Below are 17,910 nucleotides of genomic sequence, written 5' to 3' on the forward strand. Positions count from 1 at the left end.
TTCAATTATGAACAAAAGCTCAAAAAGAGAACCAATGGATATGATTGCAAAACACTAATCATTGTTACATTTTGCTGAATACACGTTTTTGTGTTCGTTGAAGTGTACGTACAAACTTAACTGTTTAGTTGGTTTTAGAAGACGTTCCGCCAAATAGGCTTCATGAGTTCATGCTCATAGACTTAGATTGGTCCGATCGAGTCGAGCGGCTGGTGCCAATCCCTCAGTAGGCTTCATCCATTAATGTTCATGCACTTTAATTGGTCAGATCTAGCCCAGAGGTATTTTGTGTCAGAACAATAGCTGTGGATGGACTACTACGAGTCCAAAATAGTCAGATTTCCTCAATAATACCTCAATGCTATCAAAGGGAATTTACTGTCGTTGGCTTTGATGGTAGGACTGCTTGTTTTGCGTCAAAGTAAATTTTTTCACTACGATACGGCGAAACCATCCTTGGCCAGGCACACCCTCCTGGTTTTGGAGTATTTATATTTGAGGTTTTGACACTAGCTCCTAGATTAGATCTGACCAATCCAAGTCTAAGACTAGATTGGATCAATCTAAGTCTATGAAAATGAACTGATGAAGCTTACTGAGGTATTGGCACCAGCCACTAAACTAAATCTGACCAATCTAAGTCTAAGACTAGATCTGACAAATCTAAGTCTAAGACTAAATCTAACCAATCTAAGTCTTTAAAGGAGAACATTATCAGCAGACCTATGTAAGTGTCAATATATACCTTGATGCTGCAGAAAAAAGACCATATATTTTTTTAACCGATTTCCGAACTCTAAATAGGTGAATTTTGGCGAATTAAACGCCTCTCTGTTTATCGCGCTGGAAGCGATGACGTCAGAATGTGACGTCGCCGAGGTAACACACCCGCCATTTTCATTTCCAACACATTACAAACACCGGGTCTCAGCTCTGTTATTTTCTGTTTTTTCGACTATTTTTTGGAACCTTGGAGACATCATGCCTGGTGGGTGTGTTGTCGGAGGGTGTAACAACACTAACAGGGAGGGATTCAAGTTGCACCACTGGCCCCAAGATGCCAAAGTGTCTGCCGCCAGACCCCCATTGAATGTGCTGGAGTTTCTCCACATTTGACCGGCGATGCTAAAGCAGACATGGCACAGAGATGTATGGATAACCTGCAGATGCATTTGCAACTATATTACGTTTCCTTCCACCCACATTTAATGCGAAACAAACACTTACCAATCGACGGATTTAAGTTGCTCCAGTGTCAAAAGATGCGAAAGTCCTGATCGTTTGGTCCGCACATTTTACCGGCGATGCTAACGCAGCTATTCGGCCATGCTATGGCTATGAATAGCGTCAATAGCTATTCGCTCAATAGCTTCAGTTTCTTCTTCAATACTTTCATACTCCAACCATCTGTTTCAACACATGCGTAATCTGTTGAATCGCTTAAGTCGCTGAAATCCGAGTTTGAATCCGAGCTAATGTCGCTATATCTTGCTGTGGTATTCCCATTGTTTGTTTACATTGGCAGCACTGTGTGACGTCACAGGGAAATGGATAGTCGCATCGCAGAGAGCGAAAATAAGGCATTTTAAAGCTTTATTTAGGGATATTCAGAGACCCGTAAAATTTTGAAAAAAACTTCAAAAAAATACAACAAGCCACTGGGAACTGATTTTTATTGTTTTTAACCCTTTTGAAATTGTGATAATGTTCCCCTTTAAGTATGAACTGATGAAGCCTACTCGGATGAGAGTTGAAACGTCTTCTAAGACAAACCAAACAGTCCAGTTTCGATCGATTGAATGCCCCGAGATTACAATGACCTTGATGAATGAGAACATCACTAGACGTGTGTACAAACTTGTTACTGTTAACGGTAACGCAGAAACTAATGCTAACAACGTAAATTCTGTCTAGGCTGATCAGACACCAAAGTAGTTGCTTCACCGTGGTATTGATGGAGACACCTTTCTCATTTTTACAAGCCAGCACTATTAACTTCATTTTGATTTGATTTTAGGCTTCTTTTACTTTAAGTTGCTTTAAGATGAAAGTTTTTCCTCAGGTGCACTCAGCATATTGGATGTGAGGATGTAGATTGTCCTTCTGGTTGACTCTGTGAACAGAAGCTTCATGGAGAAATCCCAACTGCCGTGAATGTGTCCACTGTCATAATGTATAAAGACATAAAACTGGGCCGCTCTCCCCTTGAACTCAAATAGCACTCAGTAGACCTGACCCCCCCCCACGCCCCCAACCCCCTTCCTCTTCCACACCAAGGTCCAACAGTCATTTTGTATATAATCAATAATCCACCCATAACTGCTCACGTTGGTGGTTGCAGATTGCTTGCACCATTTGTCAGTTGTACAGTGCTGATGAAATGCTAACCTCCCCATAAAAATACAGTACATGCACATGTATTGATTCTTTAAAAAAAAAACTTGGTCAATGTTGAAGGTGGGGAATGGAAATTATTGGCAATGAGGGGACCGCAGGGTGAGTAAGCACGCAGTAATTATTGAATATATCTCACAAACATGAATCTCACCCATTGCCTGCTGGTACTTGTGTGATTTGTGTAAATTGGAAGCAGCTTAGCAGGTTTAAATGACACCTTATCATAAATTGTATGATTTCATTTTTTTGGGGACATTTGTCTCCTCTCTGAGCTGCAACCTTATCGTGGTAGAGGAGTTTGCGTGTCCCAATGATCCTAGGAGCTATGTTGTCCGGGGGCATAAAGCCCCCTGGTAGGGTCTCCCAAGGCAAACAGGTTCTAGGTGAGGGATCAGACAAAGAGCAGCTCGAAGACCTTTATGAAGATGAAAAACCATGGACCCAGATTTCCCTCGCCCGGACGCGGGTCACCGGGGCCCCCCTCTGGAGCCAGGCCCGGAGGTGGGGCACGATGGCGAGCGCCTGGTGGCCGGGCCTGTTCCCATGGGGCCCGGCCGGGCACAGCCCGAAGAGGCAACGTGGGTCACCCCTCCAATGGGCTCACCACCCATAGCAGGGGCCATAGAGGTCGGGTGCATTGTGAGCTGGGCGACAGCCGAAGGCAGGGCACTTGGCGGTCCGATCCTCGGCTACAGAAGCTAGCTCTTGGGACGTGGAACGTCACGTCACTGGGGGGGAAAGAGCCTGAGCTAGTGCGCGAAGTCGAGAAATTCCGGCTGGATATAGTCGGACTCACTTCGACGCACAGCAAGGGCTCTGGAACCACTTCTCTCGAGAGGGATTGGACCCTCTTCCACTCTGGCGTTGCCGGCAGTGAGAGGCGACGGGCTGGGGTGGCAATTCTTGTTTCCCCCCGGCTCAAAACCTGTACGTTGGAGTTCAACCCGGTGGACGAAAGCGTAGCCTCCCTCCGCCTTCGGGTGGGGGGACGGGTCCTGACTGTTGTTTGTGCTTATGCACCAAACAGCAGTTCAGAGTACCCACCCTTTTTGGGAACACTCGAGGGAGTACTGGAAAGTGCTCCCCCGGGTGATTCCCTTGTCCTACTGGGAGACTTCAACGCTCACGTCGGCAACGACAGTGAAACCTGGAGAGGCGTGATTGGGAAGAATGGCCGCCCGGATCTGAACCCGAGTGGTGTTTTGTTATTGGACTTTTGTGCTCGTCACGGTTTGTCCATAACAAACACCATGTTCAAACATAAGGGTGTCCATATGTGCACTTGGCACCAGGACACCCTAGGCCGCAGTTCCATGATCGACTTTGTAGTTGTGTCATCGGATTTGCGGCCTCATGTTTTGGACACTCGGGTGAAGAGAGGGGCGGAGCTTTCTACCGATCACCACCTGGTGGTGAGTTGGCTGCGATGGTGGGGGAGGATGCCGGACAGACCTGGGAGGCCCAAACGCATTGTGAGGGTCTGCTGGGAACGTCTGGCAGAGTCTCCTGTCAGACAAAGTTTCAATTCCCACCTCCGGAAGAACTTTGAACATGTCACGAGGGAGGTGCTGGACATTGAGTCCGAGTGGACCATGTTCCGCACCTCTATTGTCGAGGCGGCAGATCGGAGCTGTGGCCGCAAGGTAGTTGGTGCCTGTCGGGGCGGCAATCCTAAAACCCCTTGGTGGACACCAGCGGTGAGGGATGCCGTCAAGCTGAAGAAGGAGTCCTATCGGGTCCTTTTGGCTCATAGGACTCCGGAGGCAGTGGACAGGTACCGACAGGCCAAGCGGTGTGCAGCTTCAGCGGTCGCGGAGGCAAAAACTCGGACATGGGAAGAGTTCGGGGAAGCCATGGAAAACGACTTCCGGACGGCTTCGAAGCGATTCTGGACCACCGTCCGCCGCCTCAGGAAGGGGAAGCAGTGCACTATCAACACCCTGTATGGTGCGGATGGTGTTCTGCTGACCTCGACTGCGGATGTTGTGGATAGGTGGAAGGAATACTTCGAAGACCTCCTCAATCCCACCAACACGTCTTCCTATGAGGAAGCAGTGCCTGGGGAATCTGTGGTGGACTCTCCTATTTCTGGGGCTGAGGTCGCTGAGGTAGTTAAAAAGCTCCTCGGTGGCAAGGCCCCAGGGGTGGACGAGATCCGCCCGGAGTTCCTTAAGGCTCTGGATGCTGTGGGGCTGTCTTGGTTGACAAGACTTTGCAGCATCGCGTGGACATCGGGGGCGGTACCTCTGGATTGGCAGACCGGGGTGGTGGTTCCTCTCTTTAAGAAGGGGGACCGGAGGGTGTGTTCCAACTATCGTGGGATCACACTCCTCAGCCTTCCCGGTAAGGTTTATTCAGGTGTACTGGAGAGGAGGCTTCGTCGGATAGTCGAACCTCGGATTCAGGAGGAACAGTGTGGTTTTCGTTCTGGTCGTGGAACTGTGGACCAGCTCTATACTCTCGGCAGGGTTCTTGAGGGTGCATGGGAGTTTGCCCAACCAGTCTACATGTGCTTTGTGGACTTGGAGAGGGCATTGGACCGTGTCCCTCGGGAAGTCCTGTGGGGAGTGCTCAGAGAGTATGGGGTATCGGACTGTCTTATTGTGGCGGTCCGTTCCCTGTACGATCAGTGCCAGAGCTTGGTTCGCATTGCCGGCAGTAAGTCGAACACATTTCCAGTGAGGGTTGGACTCCGCCAAGGCTGTCCTTTGTCACCGATTCTGTTCATAACTTTTATGGACAGAATTTCTAGGCGCAGTCAAGGCGTTGAGGGGTTCCGGTTTGGTAACCGCAGGATTAGGTCTCTGCTTTTTGCAGATGATGTGGTCCTGATGGCTTCATCTGACCGGGATCTTCAGCTCTCGCTGGATCGGTTCGCAGCCGAGTGTGAAGCGACCGGAATGAGAATCAGCACCTCCAAGTCCGAGTCCATGGTTCTCGCCCGGAAAAGGGTGGAGTGCCATCTCCGGGTTGGGGAGGAGACCCTGCCCCAAGTGGAGGAGTTCAAGTACCTAGGAGTCTTGTTCACGAGTGAGGGAAGAGTGGATGGTGAGATCGACAGGCGGATCGGTGCGGCGTCTTCAGTAATGCGGACGTTGTACCGATCCGTTGTGGTGAAGAAGGAGCTGAGCCGGAAGGCAAAGCTCTCAATTTACCGGTCGATCTGCGTTCCCATCCTCACCTATGGTCATGAGCCTTGGGTCATGACCGAAAGGATAAGATCACGGGTACAAGCGGCCGAAATGAGTTTCCTCCGCCGTGTGGCGGGGCTCTCCCTTAGAGATAGGGTGAGAAGCTCTGCCATCCGGGAGGAACTCAAAGTAAAGCCGCTGCTCCTCCACATGGAGAGGAGCCAGATGAGGTGGTTCGGGCATCTGGTCAGGATGCCACCCGAACGCCTCCCTAGGGAGGTGTTTAGGGCACGTCCAACCGGTAGGAGGCCACGGGGAAGACCCAGGACACGTTGGGAAGACTATGTCTCCCGGCTGGCCTGGGAACGCCTCGGGATCCCCCGGGAAGAGCTAGACGAAGTGGCTGGGGAGAGGGAAGTCTGGGTTTCCCTGCTTAGGCTGTTGCCCCCGCGACCCGACCTCGGATAAGCGGAAGATGATGGATGGATGGATGGATGGATGGACATTTGTTTATTGGGTTTTTAACATATACAGTCCAGAAATACAATTAAACACATGTCTAATGTTCTTTTTTTATCCCCCCCAAAAAAGTAAATCACAACAATTTTATATATATATATATATATATATATATATATATATATATATATATATATATATATATATATATATATATATATATATATTTAGAACAATAAAAAACATGCATCAGTCAAATAAGTACAGGCAAATATTGACATAAAGTCACAGACATGTTTACTTGTATAGCACTAAATCACCAGTGTCTCAAAGGGCTGCACAAGCCACAACGACATCCTCAGCTCAGACCCCACATCAGGGCAAGGAAAAACTCAATCCAATGGGACAATGAGAAACCTTGGAGGGAACCGCAGATGTGGGGAAAGCCCCCACCCTCCTCCATAGTGGATCTAACATAATAGTGTGAGAGTCCAGTCCATAGTGGATCTAACATAATAGTGAGAGTCCAGTCCATAGTGGATCTAACATAATGGTGTGAGAGTCCAGTCCATAGTGGATCTAACATAATAGTGAGAGTCCAGTCCATAGTGGATCTAACATAATAGTGAGAGTCTAGTCCATAGTGGATCTAACATAATAGTAAGAGAGTCCAGTCCATAGTGGATCTAACATAATAGTAAGAGAGTCCAGTCCATAGTGGATCTAACATAATAGTGTGAGAGTCCAGTCCATAGTGGATCTAACATAATAGTGTGAGAGTCCAGTCCATAGTGGATCTAACATAATAGTGTGAGAGTCCAGTCCATAGTGGATCTAACATAATAGTGAGAGTCCAGTCCATAGTGGATCTAACATAATAGTGTGAGTCCAGTCCATAGTGGATCTAACATAATAGTGTGAGAGTCCAGTCCATAGTGGATCTAACATAATAGTGTGAGAGTCCAGTCCATAGTGGATCTAACATAATAGTGAGAGTCCAGTCCATAGTGGATCTAACATAATAGTGTGAGTCCAGTCCATAGTGGATCTAACATAATAGTGTGAGAGTCCAGTCCATAGTGGATCTAACATAATAGTGTGAGAGTCCAGTCCATAGTGGATCTAACATAATAGTGATAGTCCAGTCCATAGTGGATCTAACATAATAGTGAGAGTCCAGTCCATAGTGGATCTAACATAATAGTGAGAGTCCAGTCCATAGTGGATCTAACATAATGGTGTGAGAGTCCAGTCCATAGTGGATCTAACATAATAGTGAGAGTCCAGTCCATAGTGGATCTAACATAATAGTGAGAGTCTAGTCCATAGTGGATCTAACATAATAGTAAGAGAGTCCAGTCCATAGTGGATCTAACATAATAGTAAGAGAGTCCAGTCCATAGTGGATCTAACATAATAGTGTGAGAGTCCAGTCCATAGTGGATCTAACATAATAGTGTGAGAGTCCAGTCCATAGTGGATCTAACATAATAGTGTGAGAGTCCAGTCCATAGTGGATCTAACATAATAGTGAGAGTCCAGTCCATAGTGGATCTAACATAATAGTGTGAGTCCAGTCCATAGTGGATCTAACATAATAGTGTGAGAGTCCAGTCCATAGTGGATCTAACATAATAGTGTGAGAGTCCAGTCCATAGTGGATCTAACATAATAGTGAGAGTCCAGTCCATAGTGGATCTAACATAATAGTGTGAGTCCAGTCCATAGTGGATCTAACATAATAGTGTGAGAGTCCAGTCCATAGTGGATCTAACATAATAGTGTGAGAGTCCAGTCCATAGTGGATCTAACATAATAGTGATAGTCCAGTCCATAGTGGATCTAACATAATAGTGTAAGCGTCCAGTACGTTGTGGATCTAACATAATAGTGTGAAAGTCCAGTCCATAGTGGATCTAACATAATAGTGTGAGAGTCCAGTCCATAGTGGATCTAACATAATAGTGTGGGAGTCCAGTCCATAGTGGATCTAACATAATAGTGTGAGTGTCCAGTCCATAGTGGATTTAACATAATAGTGTGAGAGTCAAGTTCAAAGTGGATCTAACATAATAGTGAGAATCCAGTCCATAGTGGATCTAACATAATAGTGAGAGTCCAGTCCATAGTGGATCTAACATAATAGTGTGAGAGTCCAGTCCATAGTGGATCTAACATAATAGTGTGGGAGTCCAGTCCATAGTGGATCTAACATAATAGTGTGAGAGTCCAGTCCATTGTGGATCTAACATAATAGTGAGAGTCCAGTCCAAAGTGGGGCCAGCAGTAGACCATCCCGAGCGGAGACAGGTCAACAGCGCAGAGATGTCCCCAACCGATGCACAGACGAGCGGTCCACCCCCAAGTCCCGACTCTGCACAGCCGGGACTTCATCTGTGTCTTGACCATATAAAAAGTCACTATTGACAAGAGAGGTAGTAAGAGCATGCTTCTCAGTAATGGGTGCACGACTAGAACTAGTCTGTAAGCTAAATAGCACTTAAACTGAACCAAATTCTGGATGCAGTTTTTACAATTGAATTTTTCGTAAAAGCGTAAGTAGAAGAGTGGATGGGAGAGTTAACCAGAGCCCAAAGAGGTACTGGTTTAGTTGAGTTAGCGTCCATAACCAGCCATAACGAAATGGGATCAAAGGCCTTATATATTTAAGAATTCTAATCTTGGTGGCCGAGTAGTAAAACTTAAAGTTTGGTATTTCTAATCTTCCCGACAATTTGGGTCTCTGTAAATATTGTTTACATAAAATTTGTTTTTTTCTGGATGGGTTCACAGCCGAGTGTGAAGCGAATGGGATGAGAATCAGCACCTCCAAGTCCGAATCCATGGTTCTTGCCTGGAAAAGCGTGGGGTGCCATCTCCGGGTTGGGGAGGAGACCCTGCCCCAAGTGGAGGTGTTCAAGCCCCTCAAAGTCTTGTTCACGCGTGAGGGAAGAGTGGATGGTGAAGTCGAAAGGTGGATCAGTGCGGCGTCTTCAGTAATGTGGACGCAGTATCGATTTGTTGTGGTGAAGACAAGACTGAGCCGGAAGGCAAAGCTCTCAATTTACCTGTTGGTCTACGTTCCCATCCTCACCTATGGTCATGAGCTTTGGGTTATGACCGAAAGGATAAGATCACGGGTACAAGCGGCCCAAATGAGTTTCCAGGTCTCTCCCTTAGAGATAGGGTGAGAAGCTCTGCCATCCGGGAGGAACTCAAAGTAAAGACACTGCTCCTCCACATGGAGAGGAGCCAGATGAGGTGGTTCGGGCATCTGGTCAGGATGCCACCCGAACGCCTCCCTAGGGAGGTGTTTAGGGCACGTCCAACCGGTAGAAGGTCACAGGGAAGACCCAGGACACGTTGGGAAGACTATGTCTCCCGGCTGGCCTGGGAACGCCTCGGGATCCCCCGGGAAGAGCTGGAAGAAATGGCTGGGGAGAGGAAAGTCTGGGCTTCCCTGCTTAGGCTGCTGCCTCCGTGACCCGACCTCAGATAAGCGGAAGACGACAGACGGATGGAGTTTGTTTTTTTTAATCCGAAATCTCACAATGTAATTTACAAAATAAGGACTGAGGGAGAAAAAGTGGTATACCCTGGAACAATTAGGAGAATCTCAGGAGTACATTCTTTGAAATGGAGTTGACGCGATCCACTCTGGATAAATTAGGTAAGGACCAGCGATCAGAATCTCCCTGGATTCTGGACAACCGTAGAACAAAGTTGGCTTCATAGCGCTCTGCAAACATAAAGTATGTGTGACCTGGACGCCCAAGTCTGTGAAACTTTGCGTGGTAATTCTAAACTGAAAAATATGCGGAGGATATTTCTTAGCAGCAGGATTTATTGGCATCATTGACATTTTACCCAAGTTCAGTTTGTTGTCAGACATTTGCCCAAAAGCTTGGCGAGTACCTAAAACCACTGAGACTGAGACTGGGCTGTCCGAGACATATAGTAGGAGGTCAGACTGCACATTATGCCCGTAATAAGACACTTGGTACAAAGTGCTGTTGACACAAACTCTACGGCAAGATCAAAAAGCTATTGCCTGATGGGGGGCACCTCTGTTGTGTGGAATGGTAAACGTAAGAATATTGGGATTGAATATCATTTGCTTGAGGAGATTAATTTAGGAGCTTAGTCCATGAGTCCGCCTACAGGAGAGAGGTGGACCGGCCGGCGTCCTGGTGCAGCCTCAACAACCTGGAGCTGAACGCCCAGAAAACAGTGGAGATGATCATGGACTTCAGGAAAGTCACAGCTCCACCATCCCCCCTCACCCTGATTGACTCCCCCCACCCCGTCTCCATTGTGGACTCCTTCCGTTTCTTGGGCACCACCATCACCCAAGACCTCAAGTGGGAGCCGACCATCAGCAAGAAGGCCCAGCAGAGGATGTATTTCCTGCGGCAGCTGAGGAAACTTAAGGTGCCGACCAAGATGCTGGTGCAGTTTTATTCAGCCATCATGGAGTCCATCCTCACCTCCTCCATCACCGTGTGGTTCCCCGGCGTCACAGTCCAGGACAAACATCGACTGCAGCGTATCGCACGTGCTGCTGCCTGGACGGTGATTGGCTGCAATCTCCCATCCCTCCAGGACCTGTTCTCCTCCAGGACCAGGAGGCGTGTAGGACCTGTTCTCCTCCAGGACCAGGGGGCGTGTAGGACCTGTTCTCCTCCAGGACCAGGAGGCGTGTAGGACCTGTTCTTCTCCAGGACCAGGAGGCGTGTAGGACCTGTTCTCCTCCAGGACCAGGAGGCGTGTAGGACCTGTTCTCCTCCAGGACCAGGAGGCGTGTAGGACCTGTTCTCCTCCAGGACCAGGAGGCGTGTAGGACCGTTCTCCTCCAGGACCAGGAGGCGTGTAGGACCTGTTCTTCTCCAGGACCAGGAGGCATGTGGGTTGGATCACAGCTGACTCTTCTCACCATGGTCACAAACTATTCTGCCCTCTCCCCCTCAGGCATCCATTATTTGTTCAATCAAAACTTATGACATTTCAAGATATTGTTTATTATGAAATAACACAGATAATGTTCAAAGCAAAAATAAATACTTTTCCAGAAGGAATTCCAAAATACTTCTCTCTACAAACCAGCAAATACAATCTAAGAGATGAATCTAAGTTTATTTTAGCAAAAGCAAGACTAGTTGTTAAACGTAGATGTTTATCTGTTCTCGGTGTTCATTTGTGGAATTCTGTTGGTAAAGAAATAAAAATAAGTGACTCAGTATTTAATTTCAAAAAGAACATGTCACAATGTATTTTAAAAAGTTATGTGAACTAGAAATGTATGTTTGTTTGGTTCAATGTTGTATTTAGAAGGTATGTATGTTCATCCATCCATCCATCCATCCATCTGCTTCCGCTTATCCGAGGTCGGGTCGCGGGGGCAACAGCCTAAGCAGGGAAACCCAGACTTCCCTCTCCCCAGCCACTTCGTCCAGCTCTTCCCGGGGGATCCTGAGGCGTTCCCAGGCCAGCCGGGAGACATAGTCTTCCCAACGTGTCCTGGGTCTTCCCCGTGGCCTCCTACCAGTTGGACGTGCCCTAAACACCTCCCTAGGGAGGCGTTCGGGTGGCATCCTGACCAGATGCCCGAACCACCTCATCTGGCTCCTCTCCATGTGGAGGAGCAGCGGCTTTACTTTGAGTTCCTCCCGGATGGCAGAGCTTCTCACCCTATCTCTAAGGGAGAGACCTGGAAACTCATTTGGGCCGCTTGTACCCGTGATCTTATCCTTTCGGTCATGACCCAAAGCTCATGACCATAAGTGAGGATGGGAACGTAGATCGACCGGTAAATTGAGAGCTTTGCCTTCCGGCTCAGCTCCTTCTTCACCACAACGGATCGGTACAACGTCCGCATTACTGAAGACGCCGCACCGATCCGCCTGTCGATCTCACCATCCACTCTTCCCTCACTCGTGAACAAGACTCCTAGGTACTTGAACTCCTCCACTTGGGGCAGGGTCTCCTCCCCAACCCGGAGATGGCACTCCACCCTTTTCCGGGCGAGAACCATGGACTCGGACTTGGAGGTGCTGATGTGAGCTGTATGTTTATCTATTTACAAAAAAGTGCATGTGTGTAAGTACATATTTTTGTATTATTTGTTAAAGGGCAACTTAAATGTAAATGCTGAATGACTATATTTATTTTTGTATTACAAAATTATTAGAAAAGGTAACTTAATTTAATGTAAACATTTTTATGTTGGGCAGATAAGCTTTTTTGCTTCTGCCTTTTTCAGTCATGTTATTCATTTTTGAATGGTGATCTATGTTTGAATATGTTTTTGTTAGACTGAAAATAAACTGAACTGAACAGGAGACTACGGTCCATCCAGACCCAGACCTCCCGCCACCTGAACAGTTTTTTCCCCTCGGCCATCAGACACAAGAACAAGATCTGATAGCTCACTTACAGCTCATCTTATTACCTATTCTGTCTTCTTCAATGTTGCACAATTGCACTAAGAACAATTCCTAGTTTGTGAACCCGTTCTCAAACTATGGCAATAAAAACTATTCTGATTCTGAAATAAAATGATTGCCAAAGACCAATATCTCCAAGACATACAATAGATGATTCCACTCCACTCGGTCAAATGCCTTTTCAGCCTCCATAGATATCACCACCTCTCCAGTGTTAAGAGCAGGCACATCATGCAACTTACTGAAAAGACGTCGAAGATTAGAATGAACCTGGTTTGATCCGCACTAATAATAGAAGGAAAAATAGTCTCCAGACGTAATGCAAGCCGCTTGGATAGTCATTTAAAGTCCACATTGAACAGACTAATACGGTGATACCAAGTGCACCACAAAAGGTTATTGCCTTTATTTTCTCAAAAGGAGAGATATTGAAGCTTGGTTGAGCGTTTGCAGATGGCGGCCAGATTCTAGAGATTCATTGTACATGTCCAATAATAGAGGGGCTAGCTTATTCCAAAATGTGCCCAAAAAATTGGGAGGATAGCCATCTGGTCCCGGTTCCGTTTAATTTAATTTCGCAGCAGTAATTGAATTAAATTGAATTCTGCAGCACACGTTAATTTTGAAAGCCCTAATATATGTTTATAATGCATACCGTATTTCCTTGAATTGCCGCCGGGGTGCTAATTATTTTAAAACCTCTTCTCACTCCGGCACTTACCAAAGGCATGCAGTAAATTTAGGCTTGCGCTTATAAATTTGAGTGTGATGTAAGAATACCATCAAGAAAAGCACATTTAATGAAAAAAAAAACAACATTATTATGGTCTTACTTTTACTTACAAATTAAGTCCATGTGCAGCTCCTTCTGATCAAAAGCATCAATTACTTGTTTATAGAAGTCTTCCTTATCTTTCTTCAGTTTTAAAAGTCTCTCTATCTCGATGGAGAGATTCCTTTATTACCTCCTGCTTCCATTGAAAGTCCAGTTTAGAAAACTGTTTTATTTTAGATATGTAATCCTCCATGTTAAAAGGGCCAGCGAGGGGAGAAAATAAACTCTTGCTGCTTGTTGTCACTTCTTCTGCAGCCGAGTAGTCGCAAGAAGGATCACTAGCGCCCTCTACCACCAGGAGGCGGGAGTCATTTAATAAATGATAAATGATAAATGGGTTGTACTTGTATAGCGCTTTTCTACCTTCAAGGTACTCAAAGCGCTTTGACACTAATTCCACATTTACCCATTCACACACACATTCACACACTGATGGAGGGAGCTGCCATGCAAGGCGCCAACCAGCATTCATCAGGAGCAAGGGTGAAGTGTCTTGCTCAGGACACAACGGACGAAACGAGGTTGGTACTAGGTGGGATTTGAACCAGGGACCCTCGAGTTGCGCACGGCCACTCTCCCACTGCGCCACGCCGTCCCTGACTCATATTTGACACACGCAGCTACGGTACGGACCTTAAATCCTACTGAATAGCTCTTAATCTTCTTCCCTTTATGCGATTTCAAATGATTGAAATCAGCCTCCTCCATTTTGGAAATGATGACAGGTGAAGTGTCACTCGTGACTTGACGAGTTTGACCCGGGGGAAATTCGAGACATATGGTAATTATTTTGCGAAATGAGTTTGACCCGGCATTAATCCTGAGCCGGCGGTAATACTAAGCATGCGCTAATTATTTTGCGAAACGAGGCAGTAATTCTAGGCAGGTGCATACTATATACCCGGCGGCAATTCCAGGAAATACTGTATATGCAGTGACACTTGTTTTCAGGTTGAAAGTACTTTTGAAATGTAATGTTCATATGGTTTCTTATAACTTTTGTGAGAGTGTTCTGTTTAATTCCAATTGAAAGATCAGTTCATTAGAATAATCAACATTGATCAAACAATTTATATATCTTGATTTATTTAACAGGTGTGGCCCAGGTGTTGAACCGCCTTGATGGGAAACCCTTTGATGATGCAGATCAGCGTCTCTTTGAGGTACTTCCTCTCTCCCGTGTATCTTTAGTGACTTGACCAGTGGAAATTGTTTGTTTAATCAATGCATTTTTTTCATAGGCATTTGTGATCTTTTGTGGACTGGGCATCAACAACACCATCATGTACGACCAGGTGAAGAAGTCCTGGGCCAAACAGTCTGTGGCTTTGGATGTAAGAATACAGCACTTCCAAGAATTGAATACTTACAGTTCAACCCAAAATTATTCATATTGTTCAATTCGGGCATTTTAACAGAGAAAATCTTTGTCTAGAATTATTCATGCAATTCATAAAGGTACATCTCACTTTATCAATGTACATCTCTACAATATACTAGCAGTATTACTACCTGCAGCTAATAGCAGAATATATGGAAGCAGTCCATTAACTATAAAGTAATCCCTCGTTTATTGCTGTTAATTGGTTCCAGACATGACCGTGATAAATGAATTTCCGGGAAGTAGGAATTATTCATCATGAATCAAATATATTTACAAACCGCGTTTCCATATGAGTTGGAAAATTGTGTTAGATGTAAATATAAACAGAATACAATGATTTGCAAATCCTTTTCAAGCCATATTCAGTTGAATATGCTACAAAGACAACATATTTGATGTTCAAACTGATAAACATTTTTATTTTATTTTTGCAACTTATCATTAACTTTATAATTTGATAGCAGCAACACCTGACAAAGAAGTTGGGAAAGGTGGCAATAAATACTGATAAAGTTGAGGAATGCTCATCAAACACTTATTTGGAACATCCCACAGGTGTGCAGGCTAATTGGGAACAGGTGGGTGCTATGATTGGGTATAAAAGCAGCTTCCATGAAATGCTAAGTAATTCACAAACAAGGATGGGGCGAGGGTCACCAATTTGTAATCAAATTGTCGAACAGTTTTAGAACAACATTTCTCAACGAGCTATTGCAAGGAATTTAGGGATTTTACCATCTACGGTCCGTAAAATTATCGAAAAGTTCAGAGAATCTGGAGAAATCACTGGACGTAAGCGATAATACTACGAACTTTTGATCCCTCAGGCGGTACTGCATCAAAAACCAACATCAGTCTGTAAAGGATATCACCACATGGGCTCAGGAACACTTCATAAAACCACTGTCAGTAACTACAATTGGTCGCTACATCTGTAAGTGCAAGTTAAAACTTTACAATGCAAAGCCAAACCCATTTATCAACAATATCCTGAAACGCGGCCGGCTTGGCTGGACCCGAGATCATCTAAGATGGACTGATGCAAAGTGGAAAAGTGTTCTGTGGTCTGACGAGTCCACATTTTAAATTGTTTTTGAGTGTTGTTAAAAAAAAAAAGGTGATGTAACACAGTGGTGAACATGCCCTTTCCCAACTACTTCGGCACATGTTACAGCCATGAAATTCTAAGTTAACTATTATTTGCAAAAAAAAAAAAAGTTTATGAGTTTGAACATCAAATATGTTGTCTTTGTAGCATATTCAACTGAATATGGCTTGAAAAGGATTTGCAAATCATTGTATTCTGTTTATATTTACATCTAACACAATTTCCCAACTCATATGGAAATGGGGTTTGTAATAGCTAGGGCATAAAAACCTCTTTACGACCTTCTAAATACGTTTTAACATCCATCCGTTCATCCATTTTCTTCCGCTTATCCAAGGTCGGGTCGCGGGGGCAGCAGCTTAAGCAGACAAGCCTAAACTTCCTTCTCTCCAGCCACTTTGTCCAGCTCGGAGGAGCATTTTAACTACCTCGGCAGCCTCGGTCCTAGAAATTGGAGAGCCCACCACAGATTCCCAAGGCACTCCTTCCTGTAAGTGGGATTGAGGAAGTATTTCCTCCATCGATCCACAACATTTGCATCCTTACCGCACACGGTGTTGACAGTGCACTGCTTCCCCCTCCTGAGGCGGCGGATGGTGGTCCAGAATCTCTTTGAAGCAGTCTGGAAGTCGTTTTCCATGACTTCCCCGAACACCTCCCATGTCCGAGTTTTTGCCTGCGCGACCGCCAAAGCCGCACACCGCTTGGCCTGTTGGTACCTGTTTGCTGCCTCCAAAGTCCCATGAGCCAAAAAAAACAGATAAGACTATTCCTCAGCTTGATGGCATCCCTCACTACTGCTGCCCACCAGTGGGTTCTGGGATTTCCGCCACGACCGGCACCAAACACCTTGCGGCCACAGCTTCGATTGGCCGCCTGGACAATAGAGGTGCTGAACATGGTCCACTAAGACTCAATATCCAGTGCCTCTCTCCTGTTCTTTCGGAGGTGGGAATTGAAACTCTCTGACAGGATGCGTTTGGACCTGGCAGGTCTGTCCTAAACCCCCCCTCCCCCATCGCAGCCAACTCACCACTAGGTGGTGATCATTTAACATTTTAATACCTTTTAAAGGCCCACTGAAACCTACTACTACCGACCACGCATGGGTGTGAGTTTTCCTTGCCCTTATGTGGGCCTACCGAGGATGTCGTAGTGGTTTGTGCAGCCCTTTGAGACACTAGTGATTTAGGGCTATATAAGTAAACGATTGATTGATTGATTGATTGATTGATATATCAATGATGAAATATTAACATTGCAACACATGCCAATACGGCCTCTTTAGTTTACTAAATTGCAATTTTAAAATTTCCCGGGAGTTTCGTCTTGAAAACGTCGTGTAATGATGACGTGTACGTTTGACGTCACGGGCTGTTAGGAAATATGAGCGCTGCACACACACACAGCTAAAAGTCGTCTGCTTTAATGGCATAATTCCACAGTATTTTGGAGATCTGTGTTGCTGAATCCTCTGCAATTTGTTCAATTAATATTGGAGAAGTCAAAGTAGAAAGATGGTGGTGGGAAGCTTTAGCCTTTAGCCACACAAACACACAGGGATTCCTTGTTTCGGTGAGAAAATTGTGCTAAAAAGTCGCTTCTTACCGGAGATCAGCTGAGCTTGTGCCGTCCATACAACTGCCGTCGACTTCCCTGAGACACTGCGCGTCAACACACCCGTGACCACACCCCTCCGACTATCAGGTACTATTAAACTCACTATCAATCAATCAATCAATGTTTATTTATATAGCCCCAAATCACAAATGTCTCAAAGGACTGCACAAATCATTACGACTACAACATCCTCGGAAGAACCCACAAAAGGGCAAGGAAAACTCACACCCAGTGGGCAGGGAGAATTCACATTCAGTGGGACGCCAGTGACAATGCTGACTATGAGAAACCTTGGAGAGGACCTCAGATGTGGGCAACCCCCCCCCCTCTAGGGGACCGAAAGCAATGGATGTCGAGCGGGTCTAACATGATACTGTGAAAGTTCAATCCATAGTGGCTCCAAGACAGCAGTGAGAGTCCCGTCCACAGGAAACCATCTCAAGCGGATCAGCAGCGTAGAGATGTCCCCAACCGATACAGGCGAGCGGTCCATCCTGGGTCCCGACGAGCGGTCCATCCTGGGTCTCGACTCT

General features: G+C 45.8%; 1 protein-coding gene across 12 annotated transcripts in view; it reads left to right on the forward strand.

Annotated features, from left to right (window-relative positions):
* pde11a (phosphodiesterase 11a) overlaps positions 1-17,910 on the forward strand; it is a 154,103-nt gene that overhangs the window by 62,491 nt on the left and 73,702 nt on the right. For all 12 annotated transcript variants that reach the window (XM_061880172.1, XM_061880173.1, XM_061880174.1 and 9 more), the window contains 2 exons: positions 14,361-14,428; positions 14,507-14,599. In XM_061880172.1, coding sequence (XP_061736156.1) covers positions 14,361-14,428; positions 14,507-14,599 — 161 coding nt within the window. The remainder of the gene's footprint in view (positions 1-14,360; positions 14,429-14,506; positions 14,600-17,910) is intronic.

Source organism: Nerophis ophidion, linkage group LG19 (genome assembly GCF_033978795.1).
Source record: "Nerophis ophidion isolate RoL-2023_Sa linkage group LG19, RoL_Noph_v1.0, whole genome shotgun sequence".
Taxonomy (NCBI): Eukaryota; Metazoa; Chordata; class Actinopteri; order Syngnathiformes; family Syngnathidae; genus Nerophis; species Nerophis ophidion.